The sequence below is a fragment of the Lycorma delicatula genome, chromosome 7 (assembly GCF_047948215.1).
Source record: "Lycorma delicatula isolate Av1 chromosome 7, ASM4794821v1, whole genome shotgun sequence".
Lineage (NCBI taxonomy): Eukaryota > Metazoa > Arthropoda > Insecta > Hemiptera > Fulgoridae > Lycorma > Lycorma delicatula.
Window position 1 is genome coordinate 122135999 of NC_134461.1, and position 19468 is coordinate 122155466.

The 19468-nt window shown below is 29.7% G+C and overlaps 1 protein-coding gene across 3 annotated transcripts in view; it reads left to right on the forward strand.

The window, feature by feature from the left end:
- Dys (Dystrophin) overlaps positions 1-19468 on the forward strand; it is a 1915508-nt gene that overhangs the window by 1718243 nt on the left and 177797 nt on the right. For all 3 annotated transcript variants that reach the window (XM_075370745.1, XM_075370746.1, XM_075370747.1), the window contains one exon: positions 11403-11575. In XM_075370745.1, coding sequence (XP_075226860.1) covers positions 11403-11575 — 173 coding nt within the window. The remainder of the gene's footprint in view (positions 1-11402; positions 11576-19468) is intronic.

Here is a 19468-nt window from a genome sequence, read left to right on the forward strand (position 1 = left end):
TAATACTATGTATTTTTTTACTTAGGTTAGATGATGATTTAGATCTGGCTGAATAGCGTGTGTTGTACAAAAATATGTTGTACATTATACAAAGCGGATCAGGAAAATGGGAAAATTTGAAATTACTATCACCAACGTTAAAAATGTTTTTGGAAGTTCTATTGTTGAAAATTAAAACTACACTGCATACCATTCACATATCAATTTTCAATTTTAGAAAACAATTTCGAGTAGGTTGTGTTCGTCCCGTTGTATGCATTCCTCAAATCGAACCGGAGGATTTTTCACGGCACTTTGCAACACTTAGGTAATAAAATATAAATACCAAAAAATACCTAAATATCAATTGGTAGATTTAAATTCTGCTATTGCAAAAATAAACTGCTAACAAAAAATGCCAAAAACATAGGAATCCAATAATGCACACAAAGCATTAACTAAATAACAAGCAACACATTACAGAAGGAAATAACTACATATCATTCGTACCGGAACACGCCAAGAATTGAACTAAATTAGTTTATTGAAAATGAAAAGTAAAGATTGGTATTGAATACTAGTCAACAATGCGAAACAAAAATTACTTAATTATTTTACGAATACATTTAAAATGACTATTTATGAAAGTAGTTAAACCCACTCTATTTCTAAATGAGCCTAATGTTATGAGAAAAGAATAATATAATGCCCTACACAACGAAGTCTGCTTCGTGCAAACAATATTTCATTTTAATCATACACACTGTACATAAATACTTACGTACGTACGTACGTACAAACGTTATTCATCATTTTTTTTTGTTTTGGGATCCGAGGATCATGAAACGTCGAGAAATGTAAAATACTCTTACCCCATTTTTTGACTTATTACCATGCTTTCCTTCTCCCAGCATAAATCTAGAGTTGTGATGCCAGGAAAAGTAAAAATGATGTACCAAAGTAGCTCTGAATACGTTTTGTTTTCGATTTACCACTAGCAAGTGATTTCGCCCAGATTTCTACTTTAAAGCTCAAGTAAAAATTATTGAGCAAAATTAATGGTTTTAGGACACGATCTTATATGAATTTTTTAAAATTTTTGTAATTGGTTCCAGATCAGTCTCTTCAGTGGTTTCCAAGAAAATTGTAAATTAGAAAAGATAGAGTTGTAGCACGCCTTTTTTAGGTTTCAGTGTAAATTTACACTAAACCTAATTTAACCGTTATTTGGTTAAATTGTGCTATTAACCAAATAAATGTGTGTTTTTATTCATGTACACATTATTTTCTTATTTTCAATTTAAAATCCTTTATCTGATTGGTGGTTTACATCTACTTAGAGGACGGGGGATTTCGTTACTATTCCTAATTATGTTTCCATTTGTTTTATGTCCTTTTTTTTAGAAAAAAACAACTGTTTGTTTGGCATTTAATCTGAATTATTTTACGTTATAATTTAATCATTTTGCGATACTTGTTGCTATTTTTCGTTACTTTTGATGATAATGTTGTTTGTTCACCTCTCTATATGAAAGAAAGAAGACAAGGTAATTAAAATATGATTATAATTTTTTGTTACTTTTTCAGTTTATTAACAGATTATTAATAATGATAAAGAGATTGTAAATTAAACTATTAAAATTAATCGCTTACAAATGGGCGTGCTTTTCCATTCCATTTTATCTATCCTAATAATAATCAAATCTAATCTTAAATACATTTTTGAAAGGGGGGTTTTGGTAAGGATAGTGTAAACCGTAAACAGATCGAAGTCGAGACGGGTAATTAAAACAGTAGTGGTATCATAAAATAGCTCGTTCATAGTATGAAACATTTTATTAAGCTATGAAGGAAGGAATTGGTTGCATGAATTTAAGGAATAAGGTAAAACAGGTAAGGTGTCGGGAATGTTAAGTGGTGCGCGAAATTCCACTTAATGTTTTGATTGCTTTTCAACACAATTAAAGAGTTCTCTCGTTCGCAGGTTCGTATCTGCAACCGTGGTTTAAGTAAGCACTCACTTACTTACTTACTTATACTGACTTCTTGTTTAATTGCTCTAATTGGTTCTGATTACTGTTTAAGATGTGTACCATAATAACTTAATAAACTTGTTCGTAATTTGTAATAACCGTAACCCTTAATATTTCATTAATTTCAATTAAAAAAAAAAAAAAAAAAAATTCTAAATAAATATTGAATTATAACGCTAACTTTTTAATTATTTATTTTTTTAAATGATTAATTCATCTTATAAATTCGAAGCTTATTTGTGAGAATACAGCCTTATTCTCTCTTTTTTTAATTTACTGTTAAATTATTTACCTGTGTATCTCTACTTAAAATAAGAGAACGAATTTAACCATTCTTTACAATATATTAATGAGGATTCAGTTAACCATTTAACAAGGTTTATTTTTAATTAGATTAAAATTCAGTAATTATTTTAATAAATGAACAATTTTAAATTGTTTTTATTTCCTCCCTGTTTTTCTCCTTTTATATATAAACCTTAAAATTGATAGATTTTTCTTAGTCCATTTATTACCAGAAATTTTTTTAAGTATTATTTCCTCAAAAACTAAGTTTTTTTTTTAAACTGCCAGGTATTTTCGTAAAGGTCTTCGATAAATACACCGATCTTTTTAATTTTTATCAATTAAAAAAAATATTTATTTATTTTTTTATCAATTCATCAATCATTTGTTTTTTTTTATTTCAATCAATCTTTATTCTTGTTTTATGTATGTAAACTTATTTTTTTAAATAAATTTAGCCCACCGGGTTGGTCTTGTAATAAACTCGTCGTCGCGAATCACTCATTCAAATAGCTTTTTTTAATTCGAAGGTTCTGAGTTCGAATCCTAGTAAAAGCTAGTTGCTTTTATACGGATTTGAATACTAGATAATGGATACCGGTGTACTTTGGTGATTAGGATTCAATTAACCACACGTCTCAGGAATGGTTGGTCTGAGTTATACAAAACTACACCTCATTTGCATGTCATACATATCATTTCATTGAGCAGTGGAGGGGTAGTTCATTCTTTACTAGTTGAACAGATTGCAACGAACACATTAGGAAAATAAAAAATATATTACGTTTAAAAAAACGAAACTAAAAGAAATTTTCGTTTATTCTCGAAAACTGAAATCTTGGTTTATCGTACAATTTATTCTATGGTAAAAATATATGTATTTTTTGTGTGAAAATATGTGTATTTTATGGTAAAAATATGTATTTTAAAAATATGTTAACTGTTAACATTAACATAAAGGTATACATTACATTATTTAATTTGTATCGCTTGTATCAGTGTTTTACCGATGTCACATCAGGTGTCCTCTTCCAATCTAAATAACTTTTTTTTTTAATTTTTTTATATTGTGCGTAGTTTACGAGAAAATTGCCTAGGCCAATTAATATGAAACACTCTATATTTAATTTTTTTTTCAAATTTGATGCTTTAAATGCAGGTTCTAAATGATCTACGAGTTCTGTAAATAAAGTAATGAGACTAGTTTTTTTGGGCAGCCAAAATGGTAACGTTGTAAACTTACTACTAAACAAATGATTTACATTTGATATTAATATTTTTAGTCTATTGTTACCACTTGAGACGTAAAATTACTTTTCATGAAACCAGTTATTGTGCGCGTTAGAAAAACGAGCAACGTTTTGCAATAAATTTTTGTGTTAAACTCGGTGAGAATGCTACTGAAACGGGCGTATGGAGGAGATGACGCTCTATCACGAGCCCAAGTTTTTAGGTGATTTAAAACACTTTCAGATGGTTGGGAATTACTTACGTTCCAAAAAAGCAAAAATGAGCAAATCAAAAATCAAAATCATGCTAATTTGTTTCTTCCATAGTAATGGAATTATCTGTAAGGAGTTTTTGCCTACAGGACAAACTGTAAATCAATATTTTACTAGAAATTCTTGAAGACTGCGGAAAAGAGTAGTCCACCTGAGATCAACCATCAAAGACAACTGGATGCTGCATCATGATAATGCACCTTGTTACATTACACTGCACTCTCAATTAATGAGTTTTTGGCAAAAAAAAAAAAAACATTCCTGTAGTTCCTCAACCACCTTATTCACCTGATTTGAATCCCTGCGACTTTTCCCTGTTTCCGATTTTAAAATAAAAATTTCAAATGAGAACATTTTGGAACAGTAGAAAACAAAAAAAAATGTAATCGATCATCTAAAGGATATTCCGGTTTATGAATTCAACACTGCTATGAAGAGTGGAAAAACCGTTTGAAGCGCTGCGTGGACTCCCATGAGAATTATTCGAAGGTGATAAAGAGTTCATGTTTAATTGGATTGTAAATAAAAAGTTTTTCTGAACCAGTCTCGTTACTTTATTTACAAACCTCGTATAAACAGAACATTGCCATTTTACGCACATATTTTTAATATCTGTAAAACTGGTCATCAAAAATGGTTTTAAACATTAAAATTAGATAAATTAAATATTAAACGATTATGTACTTCTCAGATATATTGGCTTATTAGTATATTTAATTATGAGTTGATATTTTCTACAATATATCATGTAGGGCAGGAAAATGAAGAGATAAAACTACTTTTATTTTGGATATAAATATTTTAATAAAATGTAGAAGAAGGATTATTCTGGTACTAATAGTAGGTTATTGGTTAAGGTTAAATAAATTGTCAGTTTACATGAATCCTAGAATAAGCGCCGCTGATGTAAAATATTTCCTTATCTTTTATTTGATTTGATGAATTTAATCAGCACCAATTTTTTTTATTTATATCTTTTTTCAGTTAACCATTTTATTTTATTTATTTATTACTGGTAGGCCATAATAATAAAAATTATAGTAAATTCTATAATTACATGGTTTTAAGTTTCATTTATTACTGGATCTAACAACCGTATCTTCTCTTACTACTTTTAAATTTTATTTCAGATCTAAACTGAAGTACCATTAAAAGTATTTTTATGATTATACATACATAGATACATACATATATATATATATATATATATATAAGTAATTACATACGTAAGAATTTTTTTGAATTAGGGTGTATTGTTATTGCTGTTAACGTTGCGCTAAGATAACGACTTAAAAAGACAGCAAAGCAATAAAAAGTTTTGCGATGACATTTTACTTTTATTACATGAATAATATAATATACTATAGAATAATAATAATACACTATATATCCTTTACATAAAATAATGTTTAAGATTTTATATTATATTATAAACATCTACTATTTTTATTAGCTATTATTTTTATAAACGTAAATTTTATTATATCGGTTATTATGTAGGAAAATTTCAATTTTTTTTTCTTTTTTGCTGACTTAACGTTAAACCTTTAAACAGTATCTCTGTGTTTTTCCTGTAAGGAATTTAGATTTTAATAAAATTATATCACTTAGTTTTTCTTTATTAAGTGGATAGACTAGATTCATTAATTGATTTTGAGTGTTATTTTCTACCCTTCCTATCAATGTTACTTGAACATTCATAGTTGACCCGCTTCGGGGTACCTCCAATCTCAAAACTATTTTTAGTTCTGAGTCTTCCTGAGGTGAGATTGTTTAATAACTAGCGATGTTAAGCTCCTCCTACGTTTTTGACGTGAAAAATTGAATAGTCCCTGAAATATATCTGCAGTAGTTTTTTTTTGAAAAATCTGGAGTGGAGATTAAAAAACCCTGTTTTTTATGTTTGACGTACAATAAATTTGTTAAATGGGTAATACACACACAACATTTTTAATAAAATTTATAGAGAATTTAATTCTGAACAAAATTGGTTTAAGATAAGTTGAATAAAATAAACAAAAATTAGAATTTTATATGCCCTGGGAGATCTTCGTGATACATTATGTGTATTGTATAGCTGCTTCGTAAAAATTGTAGTACAAAATTATTATTATTATTTATTTTTAAAATTCAAAATTTGTGGGTTTTTTGTAAAGCAAATATTTGAATACAAAATTAAAATATTTAAAATCTTTGTTTAACAGCTGTGGTTTTTTGTATATAATAAAGTTCAAGAATAAATTTATAAATATTAATCAACTTCATTGCTTAGTTTAAACTTAGATGACAAAAACTTTATTTTCTGAATTTATCTAAGCGAGTTTTGTTTTTATGATAACGTTAGGATTGATCCAGATCTTGTTTTCATTAAATTTTCTCAGTTGTATATATCTTTATGAGAGAAATATGCCTTCAAAAGTTTATTTTATACATAAATTTCGTTATGTACCACTAATCTAATATAATATTATAACTATTATAATATTATACTAGTATTATTGTTGTATATTTCTCCTGTAAGAGTTTTTAATCTTTTATTAATTTATCTCTTCCCCCATTAATTTTACCCGTGATCTCTATTTATAAAATTACTTTTATTTTGGAGTGAGAATTATAATTCATATTAACGGGTTACGTTCTCGTATAAAATGAAACTGTTTTGTATATCATTCCGCAAAATCTTTTACTACTTTTAATTGGAGTATTTTTTTATTTGTTACTAGCAGACCCGGCGATGTTTTGCCATTGCTAAATTTATATATATATAGATTAAATGAACATAATTGAAAATATGATAAAACATTAAAAAAGGAACGTTATTCAACTTTACAAAATTTACCCTTTCACTTTTCCCTTTTTCTCTATTTTCCTTTTTGATTTTTCACTTTTCCCCTATTTCCCTCTTTACCTATTCCCTTTACCCCTATTCCTTTCTTTTTCCCCTTTCCTTTTTTTCCCTATTGCCGTTTTTACCTATTTTCCTTTTTCCCTACTTCCCTTTTTCACTAATTCCCTTTTACCTTTTTCCGATTTTTTACTTTTTCTCTTTTTCCCGCACGTAAATCGGTCCAGTAGTATTTTAGTCCATAGCGGACACACATACGAACATTGTGCTTTATAAATATAGAAGAAGAAAATCTGTATATTTATTTGTATACCTTTCATAAATATCTAGACACCAGCGCCACCTAGCGGGTCCAAACTAATTTTGAAACAGTTGCGGGCGTGCGTACAACAACTCATCAAAGTTTCATCCCAATCAGATGAATAGTATAGGAACGCATACGGGACAAACAATATATATATATATATATACATATATAAGATTAAAGAAAACGCGAGGCATTTCTTCCACATCATTTCAACCATGAGGATTATTGTTCAATTCAAAAGAAATTATCTTTTTCTTTCCAGCGATATTTAACAATTGTCAGTACTCTTACAAGTCAGAAAGAAACATCGTCTGTTTGAAATCTGTCTTTTTTTCTTAGCCTCCGAAACCACAGATACCACCTGCACCAGGGAGGACGGCCTTTTTCTAATCAGTCCATTAACATAAAAAAGTTTTGTATATTGACTTCCATAGGTATGGAAATAAAATTAATTACTTTTTTATCGAATCTGATCGGGTTTTTTAAGAAAACTTTTTTTTAAAAAATAGGAAAATTTAGGAGATTATCTTATTTTTCTCATTCTTCTGAATATTTTTTTCACTCAATTAAATCATTCAATCCAATAAAAGTAACACTATTAAATAATTCTTATTCTTTTTAAATTCAATGATTATGAGGTTAAGAATTTCTGAAAAAACTGTTCATAGGATGTGCCCCTCTGGAGTAAACCCATAAAACATGATATCTCAAGTAGTTCATTAATGAAGAATATATTCCCGGAAGTTTCTCTTATCCAATCGGAGAGTTATTAGTATATCTTCTACATACATACTTTAACCAGGATATTTTCGCCAGTTATTAATATTTTAACTGGAAGTTCTTTTGAGAACTTAAGTTCTGTTGCAATTGGATGTATACGATAAACAAGTTTTGACCCTATAAATCGTTAACCCACCGGGTTAGTCTGGTGGTGAACTCGTCATCGCAAATTAGCTGATTTCGAAATCGATAGTTCTAAGGTTCAAATCCTAGTAAAGGTACTTTAATACAGATTCTAATACTAGATCGTGGATGCCTTTGTTTGGTGGTTGGGTTTTAATTAACCACACATTTTAGGAATGGTCGACCTGAGATTGTACAAGATTACACTTCATTTTTTCATTTACATTCATACATATATATCAACCTTACTGATCCTCTGAAGTAATATTTTACGGTGGCTCTGGAGGCTAAATAGAAAAAAAAGGAAAGGTCCTGTAAATGGAAAAACCCTCTTCTTCGCAAGCGTATCAGCTCTCTTTCTTTTTTCTTTAATTAGAGCTATAAATTACGTTGTTTCCAATTTTAGGTTATGCTGCAAAAATTTTGGGAAAATTCATTCTTTTTTCCCGAGTACCGTTAATCTAAAGGAATATAACCATAAAACACCTACCTTAAGAGGTTTGGGTGATTAGTAAGGGGTTTGGTATTTTATATTTCAAAATTATTAAGTTTTGGGCGTGAAGCTTTGTATCAGTTCAGATTCAGGTGTGTCTTGTAAAATAAATTAATGTGAGTCTTCTGTAAAATAAATAATTGAATGTATATTTTATGTTATAGATTGTAGTAATTTATGTAAATAAATGGATTATTACTATTAAATTTTGGTGATTAATATTTCTTTATGTGCGTAAAAAAGTGGAGAAATTTTTTTAATAAGATTAGTTAATAATAAAAGTGGACTGTGATGGATGAGATATGAAAATAAATATATAGTGTTTGTTGAATAAATCAGATTAAAATAAAAACTAAATAAAATTTTATCAGTGTTTCGTAAAACTGTGTAATCATTATTTATGCAATGGGCTAGCTTCTATCAAGATCACCTCGCCTCTGGCTCGGGGCACTTGGCCGGGACGTCGTCCCCGTCATGCCCCCCGACCAGTTCCAACACCATCTCGTGCTGCCTCCTTAGAAGATGCTAGATATCTTCATATTAATTTCATACTTCGTGCTGAGTTGGAACATTTCGAAAAGGTATCCTTTATGAACTTTTATTTGTAATAAACAGTTTTAAAAAAAATAAGATTGTGGATTTGATATGATTACGGGATTTTGTTATAATAGAAATTATCAAATTTGTATAGTGTAAGTTTAAAGACCACATTTCAATTTAAACCTTTATTAAGTGGGAAGTCGGTTTCCTAATACTGTCACCATAAATTAATACAGTGCTGCAACTTTTCGTATTAAACTAATGTATTTCAGAACTACTAACTTCTATTCCGACCACCTGATTGCGGTAGCGTCGTATCGAGTATATAACCCACGATTTGACTTTTGATTATAATGATTGTACTACACCTATGGCATTACCAGGATCTCTTATGAGCAAATCTATTATAAAGCTTAATTAACCGTTACTTAATAAAATACCCAGGTGACTTAAAAAGGACTTCATCATTTAAAAGCATATAAAAAACTATTGAGATGACTTATAGATTCGGTTGAGGTTCGTTTCATAGAAAAACACATTAAATTTGTCACCCTACATTCACTTTGGTACGATACTTTCCATTTGTAATGGAACATACATCCCACCTGAAGTCAATTTCATTCCAGACTGAAGTCAGCAAGTCGGGCGTTATTTTCGCAGCTGCAGCTTAATTCGAAGTCTAGGCTCAACAAGATCAGCAAGCAAAGGCGGCACATAAACCAGATCTTTAATAAAGTCCCACAAGAAAAATCTAACGGGATAAAATGTGGGGAGCAATATGGTCATGTAATTAAACCTTCACGACCGATCCACTGACTTGGGGATCGAGTATCAAGAAATGTCGAATTTCTAGGCGGTATTAAGATGGTGCCCCGTCTTGCTGACAGTAATGGCAACATCTTAGTCATCGTCTAACTGAGGAATTAGAAAATTTTGAAGCACGTCTAGTTAAACGATACTATTTACGACTCTCATCTAATGGATGTTATCAACAAAGGACTGAATAGTCATCATTTATTAGAAGAGACGACATGCTTTTTAACTGGGTTATCTTTTCTCAACCTACTTTTTTACTTATATTTTTATAATGTTTGTTCAATTTCTAGTTATATATTTATAATGTTTGTTCAAATAACCGGTTACTTTCCTTTTTAAAAAATAATTTAAATTTTTTTTTTTTTTTTTTTTAGTAGAAGTTATAACAATTCATCCAATTGATCGGCATATAATTTTATTCTAACTATTCGGATGTGAATTTAAATCTGTTATCCAGTAACGACTAAATTAATATCGTTAAATTAGATAAAAATTATAACTTTTAGAAGAAATGATATATTCATATTTGAAAATTATTTTGAATTTTTAGGTTGTGATTTACTTGGCAGAGATATTGAATATAAATGTTGATTCGTTCATGTAAATTTGTATTTTCTTGATGATTTTGCCACATAAGCTTGAAGCTTATGCGTGAAAGTATGATGGAATTTTTTAGCGTATAAAAATGCAATACCTGACCAGGATTCGAACCGGGAGCCTCAGGATGAAAGGCCGAGACATAACCACTCCGCCTCAATTATCGGAAATTATCATTATTCAACGAATCTTGCAAAATAGATCCTCGTGTTAGATTTTAATAGTTAAAAAGTTGGTTCTGCCCACTTTATGACAATGAGACTTCGCTTGTTAGAAGAAGATTCAGTAATCCGAATTGGATTTTTACGTTCCATTAAGGGTTTTACGAAGCTGCAAATTATACGAAACGAGCAAGATCTAGGATTTAAGAGATTAATTTAAGAAAGTGGTTAGTTATAGAACAGTTGCATCCTTCTTGATCTAAGAGAAAAATTCTCTTTGGATATCTATGTACACTGAATTTTAAATTGACCAAACAAAACATATTTTAAATTAATTTTTTTTAAAAATTGCACGTCGCATATATTAATATATATATATTAATTACTGCTACTAGTTGCATGTCAAAATTTGTTTCATATAATTAAATAAGTTATATGAAAGTGCTAACAAAAGGCTTGTAAGTTTGTAATGAAGCATTCTAGTTTTATAATAAAAGAAATAGATAAATGATCGAAGAACATAAAGAAGTTGTAATTAAAGCAAAAATGAAATGTGAACATAAATACGGTACAGTATCGACAGTACTGTGTACTTAACAGTATTAGGAACGATATATATCGCTCGTTTGTAGCCAGCCAATATGTGTATGATTTTGGGGTTATTTTTTTGTAAATACTAACTGGATTATGTCAAGTAAATCTGTGGTTAAATCTAAAATTTATAACAGTTTATTTAAGAATAATTTTGAATTTTTTTCTATTTTGTTAGTTACGTTAAACAAACTTTCAGAAATATACGAACTTATTTTTTATTTTTTTAATTATCGTTGTTGTATATTTATATTTTTTGTATCAAAATGTTCGTATTTTTATATTATATGGGTTATTTTTTAGAAACCACCTATTTTTTCCTAAACTTAATATTTTTTTTTTTGTTACAGGATTTACAGTCGGAGATTGAAAGTCACCGTGATGTATACGCTTCATTAAATGGCTCAGGACGAAAATTGCTCAGCAGTCTTGCATCTCAAGATGATGCTGTTATGCTCCAAAGGAGGTTAGATGAAATGAATCAAAGATGGCACCATCTAAAGGCAAAGAGTATGGCAATAAGGTAAGATCTACTATTTTTTTTTTTTTATATATATATATATATATATACAATCCTTTTATAAACTTCAGAAAAAAGACTTCATCGTAACCCAATTTTCTTATAATGAATAAAAGCTTAATTATTTTTACAATTTTTTATAAAGTTTTCCAAAAATTAATATGTTTTTGGTAATAACTATTTCCCGAAAAATTAGTATTTATTTATCCTTTAATCTTTGAATTTTATTATTCATTCCTCACATCCGTAACTTTATTAAATTGCGTGGCTTCGTGCAAATGAAATTATGATTTTATTTTTTCTATGCTATTCCCTAGATTTTGAATTGTTTCTTTACATTTGAGTGGTGTGGTGGATTTTTTTTAGCCTACGTTATTAATTACTTTAGATATAAGATGTAACTGATTGATAAGTGGGTTTTAATTATAACAACATTTTTTAATAAAAATTTATTCTTATCCATGTAAAATTTTAGTTTCTGGATTTTATTCTTAAAGGCAATTTTTGTTATTTTACTCTTGGATCCAAGAGATAACATCAATTTAATGGTATAAACCGGAGATAAAACTTTACTATAATAACTATATAAAAAGAGATGTAGATGTTATCACAATGTTCGCGGTTCGACAAGGATATTAAGGGACTAATAAACGTAAAAATTTCTTATAAATACAGTTTATTAGTCTACAAATATGATAAAATAAATAGTAAAAATAATAGGTATATTTAACATACAAAATAGTAATTCAAATAAATAAAAAATTGATTTAACCCAGCGATTTGGTCTAGTGGTAAACTCGTCGCATTGCCCACAGTACATACAGTCCGGCGATCTCTTCTTCTTATTATCACAGAGGAACTTATTAAAGTTCTTATTAAATAAGAACTTTCTTAAGTTCTTTGGTGGTTGGGTTTCGATTCACCACACGTCTCAGGAGTAGTCGACCTGAGTTTGTTCAAGACTACAAATTTACCGGTACAATCACATTACACTAAGTTGCTAATGACTAATTGTTGATGTGACTATAAATAAAAGTATTATAAAAAAAGAAGAAAAAAATTGATTTAATTACAATTATAAATACCAAAATACAGTCCGATTTTCTAAAAACTTTATAATGGACTAATAAAAACTAATATTTCATTAATATGGTAATTTTTACTGAAAAAAGACTTCCCTACCCTTTATGAATGAATAGAAGGACTGTCACTTTCACTCCTATTTAAAAAATTCTCACCGATTCAAACTCTGCCCAAAGTGTAATACTTGTGACGCACTCTTCAGTCGTTGTTACGAAACACTTACTGTTTTCACACCTGTACCGAGCTAGAGCGTGCAAAACTACTGACTCTGTCCGCTGGTCCCCGGTAGTATTTATACCTCCTGGCCTGCAGAACCACTCCAGTACCCAACCCTTTATTCTTTATGGAGGAAATCCGTTACACTGGCCCCGTTACAATATATAATGTTACAGCAATGATACTAGATCGTGGATACCGGTGTTCTTTGGTGGTTGGGTTTCAATTAACCACACATCTCAGGTACGGTCGAACTGAGAATGTACAAGACTACACTTCATTTACACTCATACATATCATCCTCATTCATCCTCTGAAGAATTATCTAAACGGTAGTTACCGGAGGCTATAGAGGAAAAAGAAAGAAAAAGAAAGAAAGCAATGATACTATTAAAAAATTAATGGCAACAATTTCCAGTGGAAGGTAACGAAAATATGTTATGAAATTAAAACAATAATTTCAAACGTTTGCTTACACAAAAGTGGACATACGATGGAATCTGGATAAAGACAAACAGTCTACCTTGAAAATTGTTTCCGAGAGGTCCTTCGCTACGTTAACGGTTTCATCAAAAAATACCTCCGATTACGAAATGCGTGCTGTTATCCGTTTCCTTTACGTAACAAAGTTACCAGTAACTTTGTGTAGTATATGGAGGGAATATCATGAGTGACAGTGCGGGAAGATAATGGTGCCGTATGTTTTGGGAAGGTCGAACAAATATTTACGACAATGAAAGAGGTGGTCGACCCTCAATTTTTTTTTGGGAGGGTTATACGTAGAAGGAGGCAAAAAACGCAGATACCACAACGCGCCCGTATGTGGATATGTCGGGTTCCAGTCAAACCAACTCGGGTCGAACAAACCAGGACCGACTAAAACCCCCCATTCCCTGTCAACGACATGCCCGATACCAACCTTTCGACATTACTCGGAACATGCCGCCCCGCCGCGTCACGAAACGTCAGGAAAAGGGAAGCCAAGCCGCACAGAATGGAAACCACATTGATTCCCAGCCCCGGCAACCCACTACTCAGACGGAACACAAGACAAGACTAAAGAGCGTAGATTCTTTAGCCGCTAGACTTAAACAAGCTTGTATTCCATTACACAGGCAGAACTTAAGTAGTACAAAGCCTCACGCAGCTTAGTATAGACTTAGAAGCCTGTTTCCAAAAAGAATAACGACTAGTTAAGGCTCGACGGCAATCGAACATTACTTGCTCCAGTTACACTTGCACACCCATACACTCATCCACATTGTGGTTGTCTTCTGTGGAGTCCCAACAGCTTCTTTGACAGAGGCGACCTTGTAAGACCCCTAATGCCTCAACTGCCCGAGTTATCCACCTCCCTCAAGCGGTCCGACGAATACTCCTCATGCAGAGACACGTCCATGCCGGTCTTCTTCAATCATCTTCACTCTTGGAAGACCCTCAATTGTCACGGATGAATGTTTATGTGATATTGATGTGAAAATTGGATAAAATCGTCGTTTCACATAACAGAATTATCCGAATTTTTTCCTCAAATATCGGTAACTGCGCTGTATGATTTGGTAACATATCGGTTACGATTTCATAGATTTTGTATTCGCAGGGTGTGTAAGCTTGTTTTTCCGTACTATTATGGTTCGTATTTATTGGAATTCCAAAGCCGATAACATGTATTGGGAAACTCTTTCATAAAGATCTTGTATGCTATTAAATATTTATACTTGCCGACAATAAAAAATTTACGTAAATAAATATCAGATGACAGTTCAGTCACATATACAACTTATGTAAGTTACCAGAGATTATAATAAAGTAAAAAAAAACCCATTCCTAGTTAATGAATGAACTTTAGATTTGTACGTTTGTTTTTAATTTAATATTACTGAATGTTATTAAATAATTATAAATTCTTCTGAAATTACAATTTAATAATTTTAGCATTGCACCTGGTTTCTTAATGTTTTAAAACAAGACCCGCATATTATATTAAGTTGTGCATTCGATAAATGTATATACGGTTGCTTTATTTTCATTGTCTATTTTCTAAATGACTATTTTAACGTTTTATCACCAAAACCTTTTTCCTTTTAAGGGAGAATGCGCGTTAAAGTTTAAAATACTGGTGCATTAATTGTCGTAGAGAACTAATAATTTCTTCAAGAAAATCCAAATAAATAGTCTAATTCAGAGACTACTTTTTCTGTCTTTTCAGTAGTTCTTTAAAATGTATTTAGTTAATTTTTTTCAGTTTTACAAAATCTGTTAGATGTAGTGCCTAATGTTGTTTAGTCTCTTTAAAATGCTTTTGTTATTTAATTCGTTGGAATAACAATTACGAACTCTTAATGGTAATTTACACTGCACTGTATATATTATATCGTAGTATTCGTGTATGAAACTAATGAATACAGTTAGTAAATTTTACGGTAAGATTTAACTTGTCTGAAATATTTTGCTTATACAGAATTTCGTTTTGTAAACAAACGTTCTTTGTGTTTAATTCGTGTGTAACTTATGTTCGCTTAAAATAAGGGTTATGTTATGTTGGTTACTGCATAACGCTTTAGCTTATTAAATAATATATTTATTTATTAGAAAATTAATAATACTTATACGTAACGTGTATTACACTTTAGTCTTAACAATATTATATACGGGTGTATAAACCTATGTTAATTTCATTTGGATGGTTTTGTTTATATTTAATTCTGTGTTATTATTATATAAAAATAAAATATTATTACTTATTGTAATAAAAAAATAAAGATGGCAAATTATTGCATGACTTTCCCGGCGTACCTTGCACAAGATTTTCATTGTAAAACCTTTCAATCGTTAAAAATACTTATTTTTATGTTCATAATAAACGTATAAATATAAGTACACAAAAACTTTCCGAGTTTTAAAAAAAATTTGGAACTTCCAAATTAGTTGGATTTTTTAAAATTGATTTAATGGTAACCAAAATAAGATATAAACATCAAATTTCCAAATTTCAAATAAAAAATTTTTTGGTATTTGGGGGCTTTCTTATTGTGGGAACAATTTAGTAAAAAAAAAAAAGTATAAGGAAGTGTTTTTTAAAAAGAAATAGATTAATTAAAAAAATATTTTTTGAGATGTTGAAAAAATTAAGTATAACTTTTATAATGGTAATGAAAAAAATCGCTTCTTATTTTGGGTCCAGGGTATATTATAGGGGTCAAACTACTTCAATTTTAATTGTCTTGAAGGAAATAGAATGTAATAATAAAAAGTAAAACAGTTCGAGCAAAAAAACGATGTTATATATTTTAAAGGGGGAGTAAATTTTAAAAAAATTCTTTAAAAACATTCGTATATAATAGTGTCGTGTGTTCGCGGCTCGATCAGGATATTGAGAGATTGGCCGTCAGAATTTATTTACAGGTAGTTAAATATTGAATCGAATTTAAGGATAAAAATCGAGGGTTACACTTATAGTGTTTAGGAAGTAGTAACTGAAATATTACATCACGGATCTTCGATTTGTAAAGGTAAAACTATACTAGTTTTATTAAAAACTGAAAAATATGGTATGAAGTGAATGATGTGTCTATCAACAAAAAAATATTGGCCGTGAAATTTAGTTTGTTTGTTCTAGAAAGGTAATAAATTTTAATAATAAATTCAAAAGATATCAATCAATTATAATGAAATTGTAAACCGTACAATTAAGTCTTACATATATCATTTCTTCCGCTCAAAAAACAAAACTTTCTGAAATATAATAATACTGTTTTTAAAAAAACTATATCGATATCAAAAAAGGTAAGACACTACATTTCATTACTAGATCATTTACAATAATAACAATGAACAATGAACAATGTTTAAGCGTTCCATATAATAAGAAAAAAAAAAATTACCGGCCCGATTTGATTTATATGTAATACATATCACATTTACAGAAATAATATAATTCGTTTTTTTCCTTATCATATGGAACGCTTAAACATTGTTTATTATCTATTATTATACATCTATTGTCGATTACATATATTTAACATGTATTTTTTTTTAAAGAAAATTCTAAATTAATAACAGATTTTGATAATAGAAATGTAGTTGTCTTACTACATAATGTAGTAGTCAATGTTCAATGTTGTCTTACCTTTTTTGATACCAGTATCATCATATCGTTTTGTTAAAAAGAGTTTTAATTATATTACAAATTTTTTTGTTTTTTGAGCGGAAGAAATTATATCTACGAGACTTTTACCGTACGGTTTACAATTTCATTGTATTTTTTTTTTTTTATTATTACTATAACAATTATATTTTTATATTATGATTTCGAGAGATTTAAAGTAGAATTTATCAAAAAAAAACGTTCCATGAATTTTTGAACAGAAATTCTTTAAGCTTTAATCTGGTTAGCCTGAGTCGAAGGTATATATATTTTTTTTTACGTGTACAAACTGTGTAAACTAACATATAGGTTATAAAGTTTTTTTATTATGTTTCAGTAGGCCTATAGTTTTATTTAGTAGCTTCTAAAAAATGGAAATGTACAAAAGGGAAATGTGTAATGTAATAAAATTTTGAAAGAAGCGTGTAGTTTTATTCTGAGATGGTACGATGGAAAGCGTTCTACTGTTAAATTATAAAAGCGTTCAACCAAGAGCTTCATTGCTCCATTTGCTAAGTTCTGTTAGAAGTCACAACTGCAGGCACGGTACGGGTGGTGTTAAAGTAGAACACAAAAATAGGTCTAAGTAACATATACTGTACTAGTATTATTTTTGTCCTTTTTTTTCTCCTCCGCCCGTTTTTTTTCTTTTAACTCACAATTTTTTTTTTTTCACAAATGTACAACAAACAGGATTGAACAAAAGATTTTAAATCAATTCTTTTTTCGACCCACCCAATTGATTTTTTATTCATACCAAGTGCGTTGCTTCCGGTAAATTGTTATATATCATCCTACTTCACGTCGAGAACGTTTTAAGTGTTTAATGTTTTATTATTATTATTATTATTACCGTTCAATGTTCAAAATTCTCGGCTGCTATTGAGAGTTTTTTTATTTTAATATTTTATTTATTTATATATATTTTTTTATTACTCGTTATACATGACATGCTTTCTTATTGTATATCTTAGCATACAAAATGATCGTTAACTAAATCGCTGTTTTTTTTTTTTATAAATCTGTACCCGTGATCGTAGGTGAACAGTTTTAATTTTCCGTATAGCGCTATAGCTTTAACAGGGAAACTACTACAATCGGTCCAATGTGGTTATATGCAGTTTTCACCGGATTTTTACGTTTTGACACCTAAGGAACCAAAAAAAACTGAATGAAAATTTTCCGGATGTTCGTACGTACGTGTGTTCGGTTTCGCACCCTAAATCACCTTATATATTCAGAATTACTGGGCCGATTTTGACCAAACTTGATCAGATTACTTCTATATATGGGGCATTGATGCCATTATAATTGTCAACTTAAAAGGTCAAGGGGGTGAGGTTATAGAGCACGGTCACTCTTAGTATCTCGAGATTTCGCCTAATTAAGTCATATTATTTTAGGCACATTTGTTAACAATTAAAAAGTAATAATATTTCCAAAAAAGGTTTTTTCAAAATCACCACTACCACAAAAAAGTTCTAACTAATGGCTAAGTGAGTATATTGCGTCATTACTATGCCCTCTCACCATAACGAACGCTCGTGTAGTACTGACATATAGCTGCTGTAGTATTCTGCTATTTTGTGACGTCATAGGTGACCGATGTAATTAAATAAATGAATAATATTTAAACTGTAAAAAAGTATTTAAAGTGATTACTAGTACCGACACACCCGCGTGACTGATATACAGTATGCGCGCGGGCTTTAGTTAGAATCATTTAATTAAATAAAAAAATAAAAAATAAATTCATTTAAATAAAATTATAAATATTTTAAATTAGTTATATTTACATGTAATTTCGATCGTAATTATTTTTTTTATATTTTCTAAATCAGAGATTCTCAACTTTTTTAGCTCCACGATTCCCAAAAGTAAAAAGATATACATTAATATAATGAATATTACGCGAACTCCTATCCCAACCCAATGAAACTTAATTGAAACTATTTAACTGCGTTGATAACGAGTGTTGTGAACATGCACGTATGAGGTGTACAAATCTTAGCAATTTACAGGTTTAAACTTTATGTGTATGTACTTGGTCCTTGTTAGGTCTGTTTGCATAATATTCGCTGTGAGATCGTCATGTTTAAATATAATAAAGTTACCAGTTGAGAGATTTATGACTTGCTCATCAAAACGTCTACCGATAAAACGTTACAACTATAATTTACATCTGAAGATTTAAATACGTTTTGGGTTGCTCGTCGAAGTGAATATGGAAATTTAGTCACAAAAGCATTAAAAATATTAATCCTTTTCGCCACGAAAGGAAAAAAGGGTGAAAATTCTATGAAAAAGGTTATCGTCTATGGTTGCGCTAAAATATTAAATATAGGAATCGTCTGTTGTGACTTGAAAACAATTTGCATTTGTGTGTTTCTAACATAGATCCACGTAACTTTTAACTTAAAAACAAACGCAACCACATTTTCTTTACATGT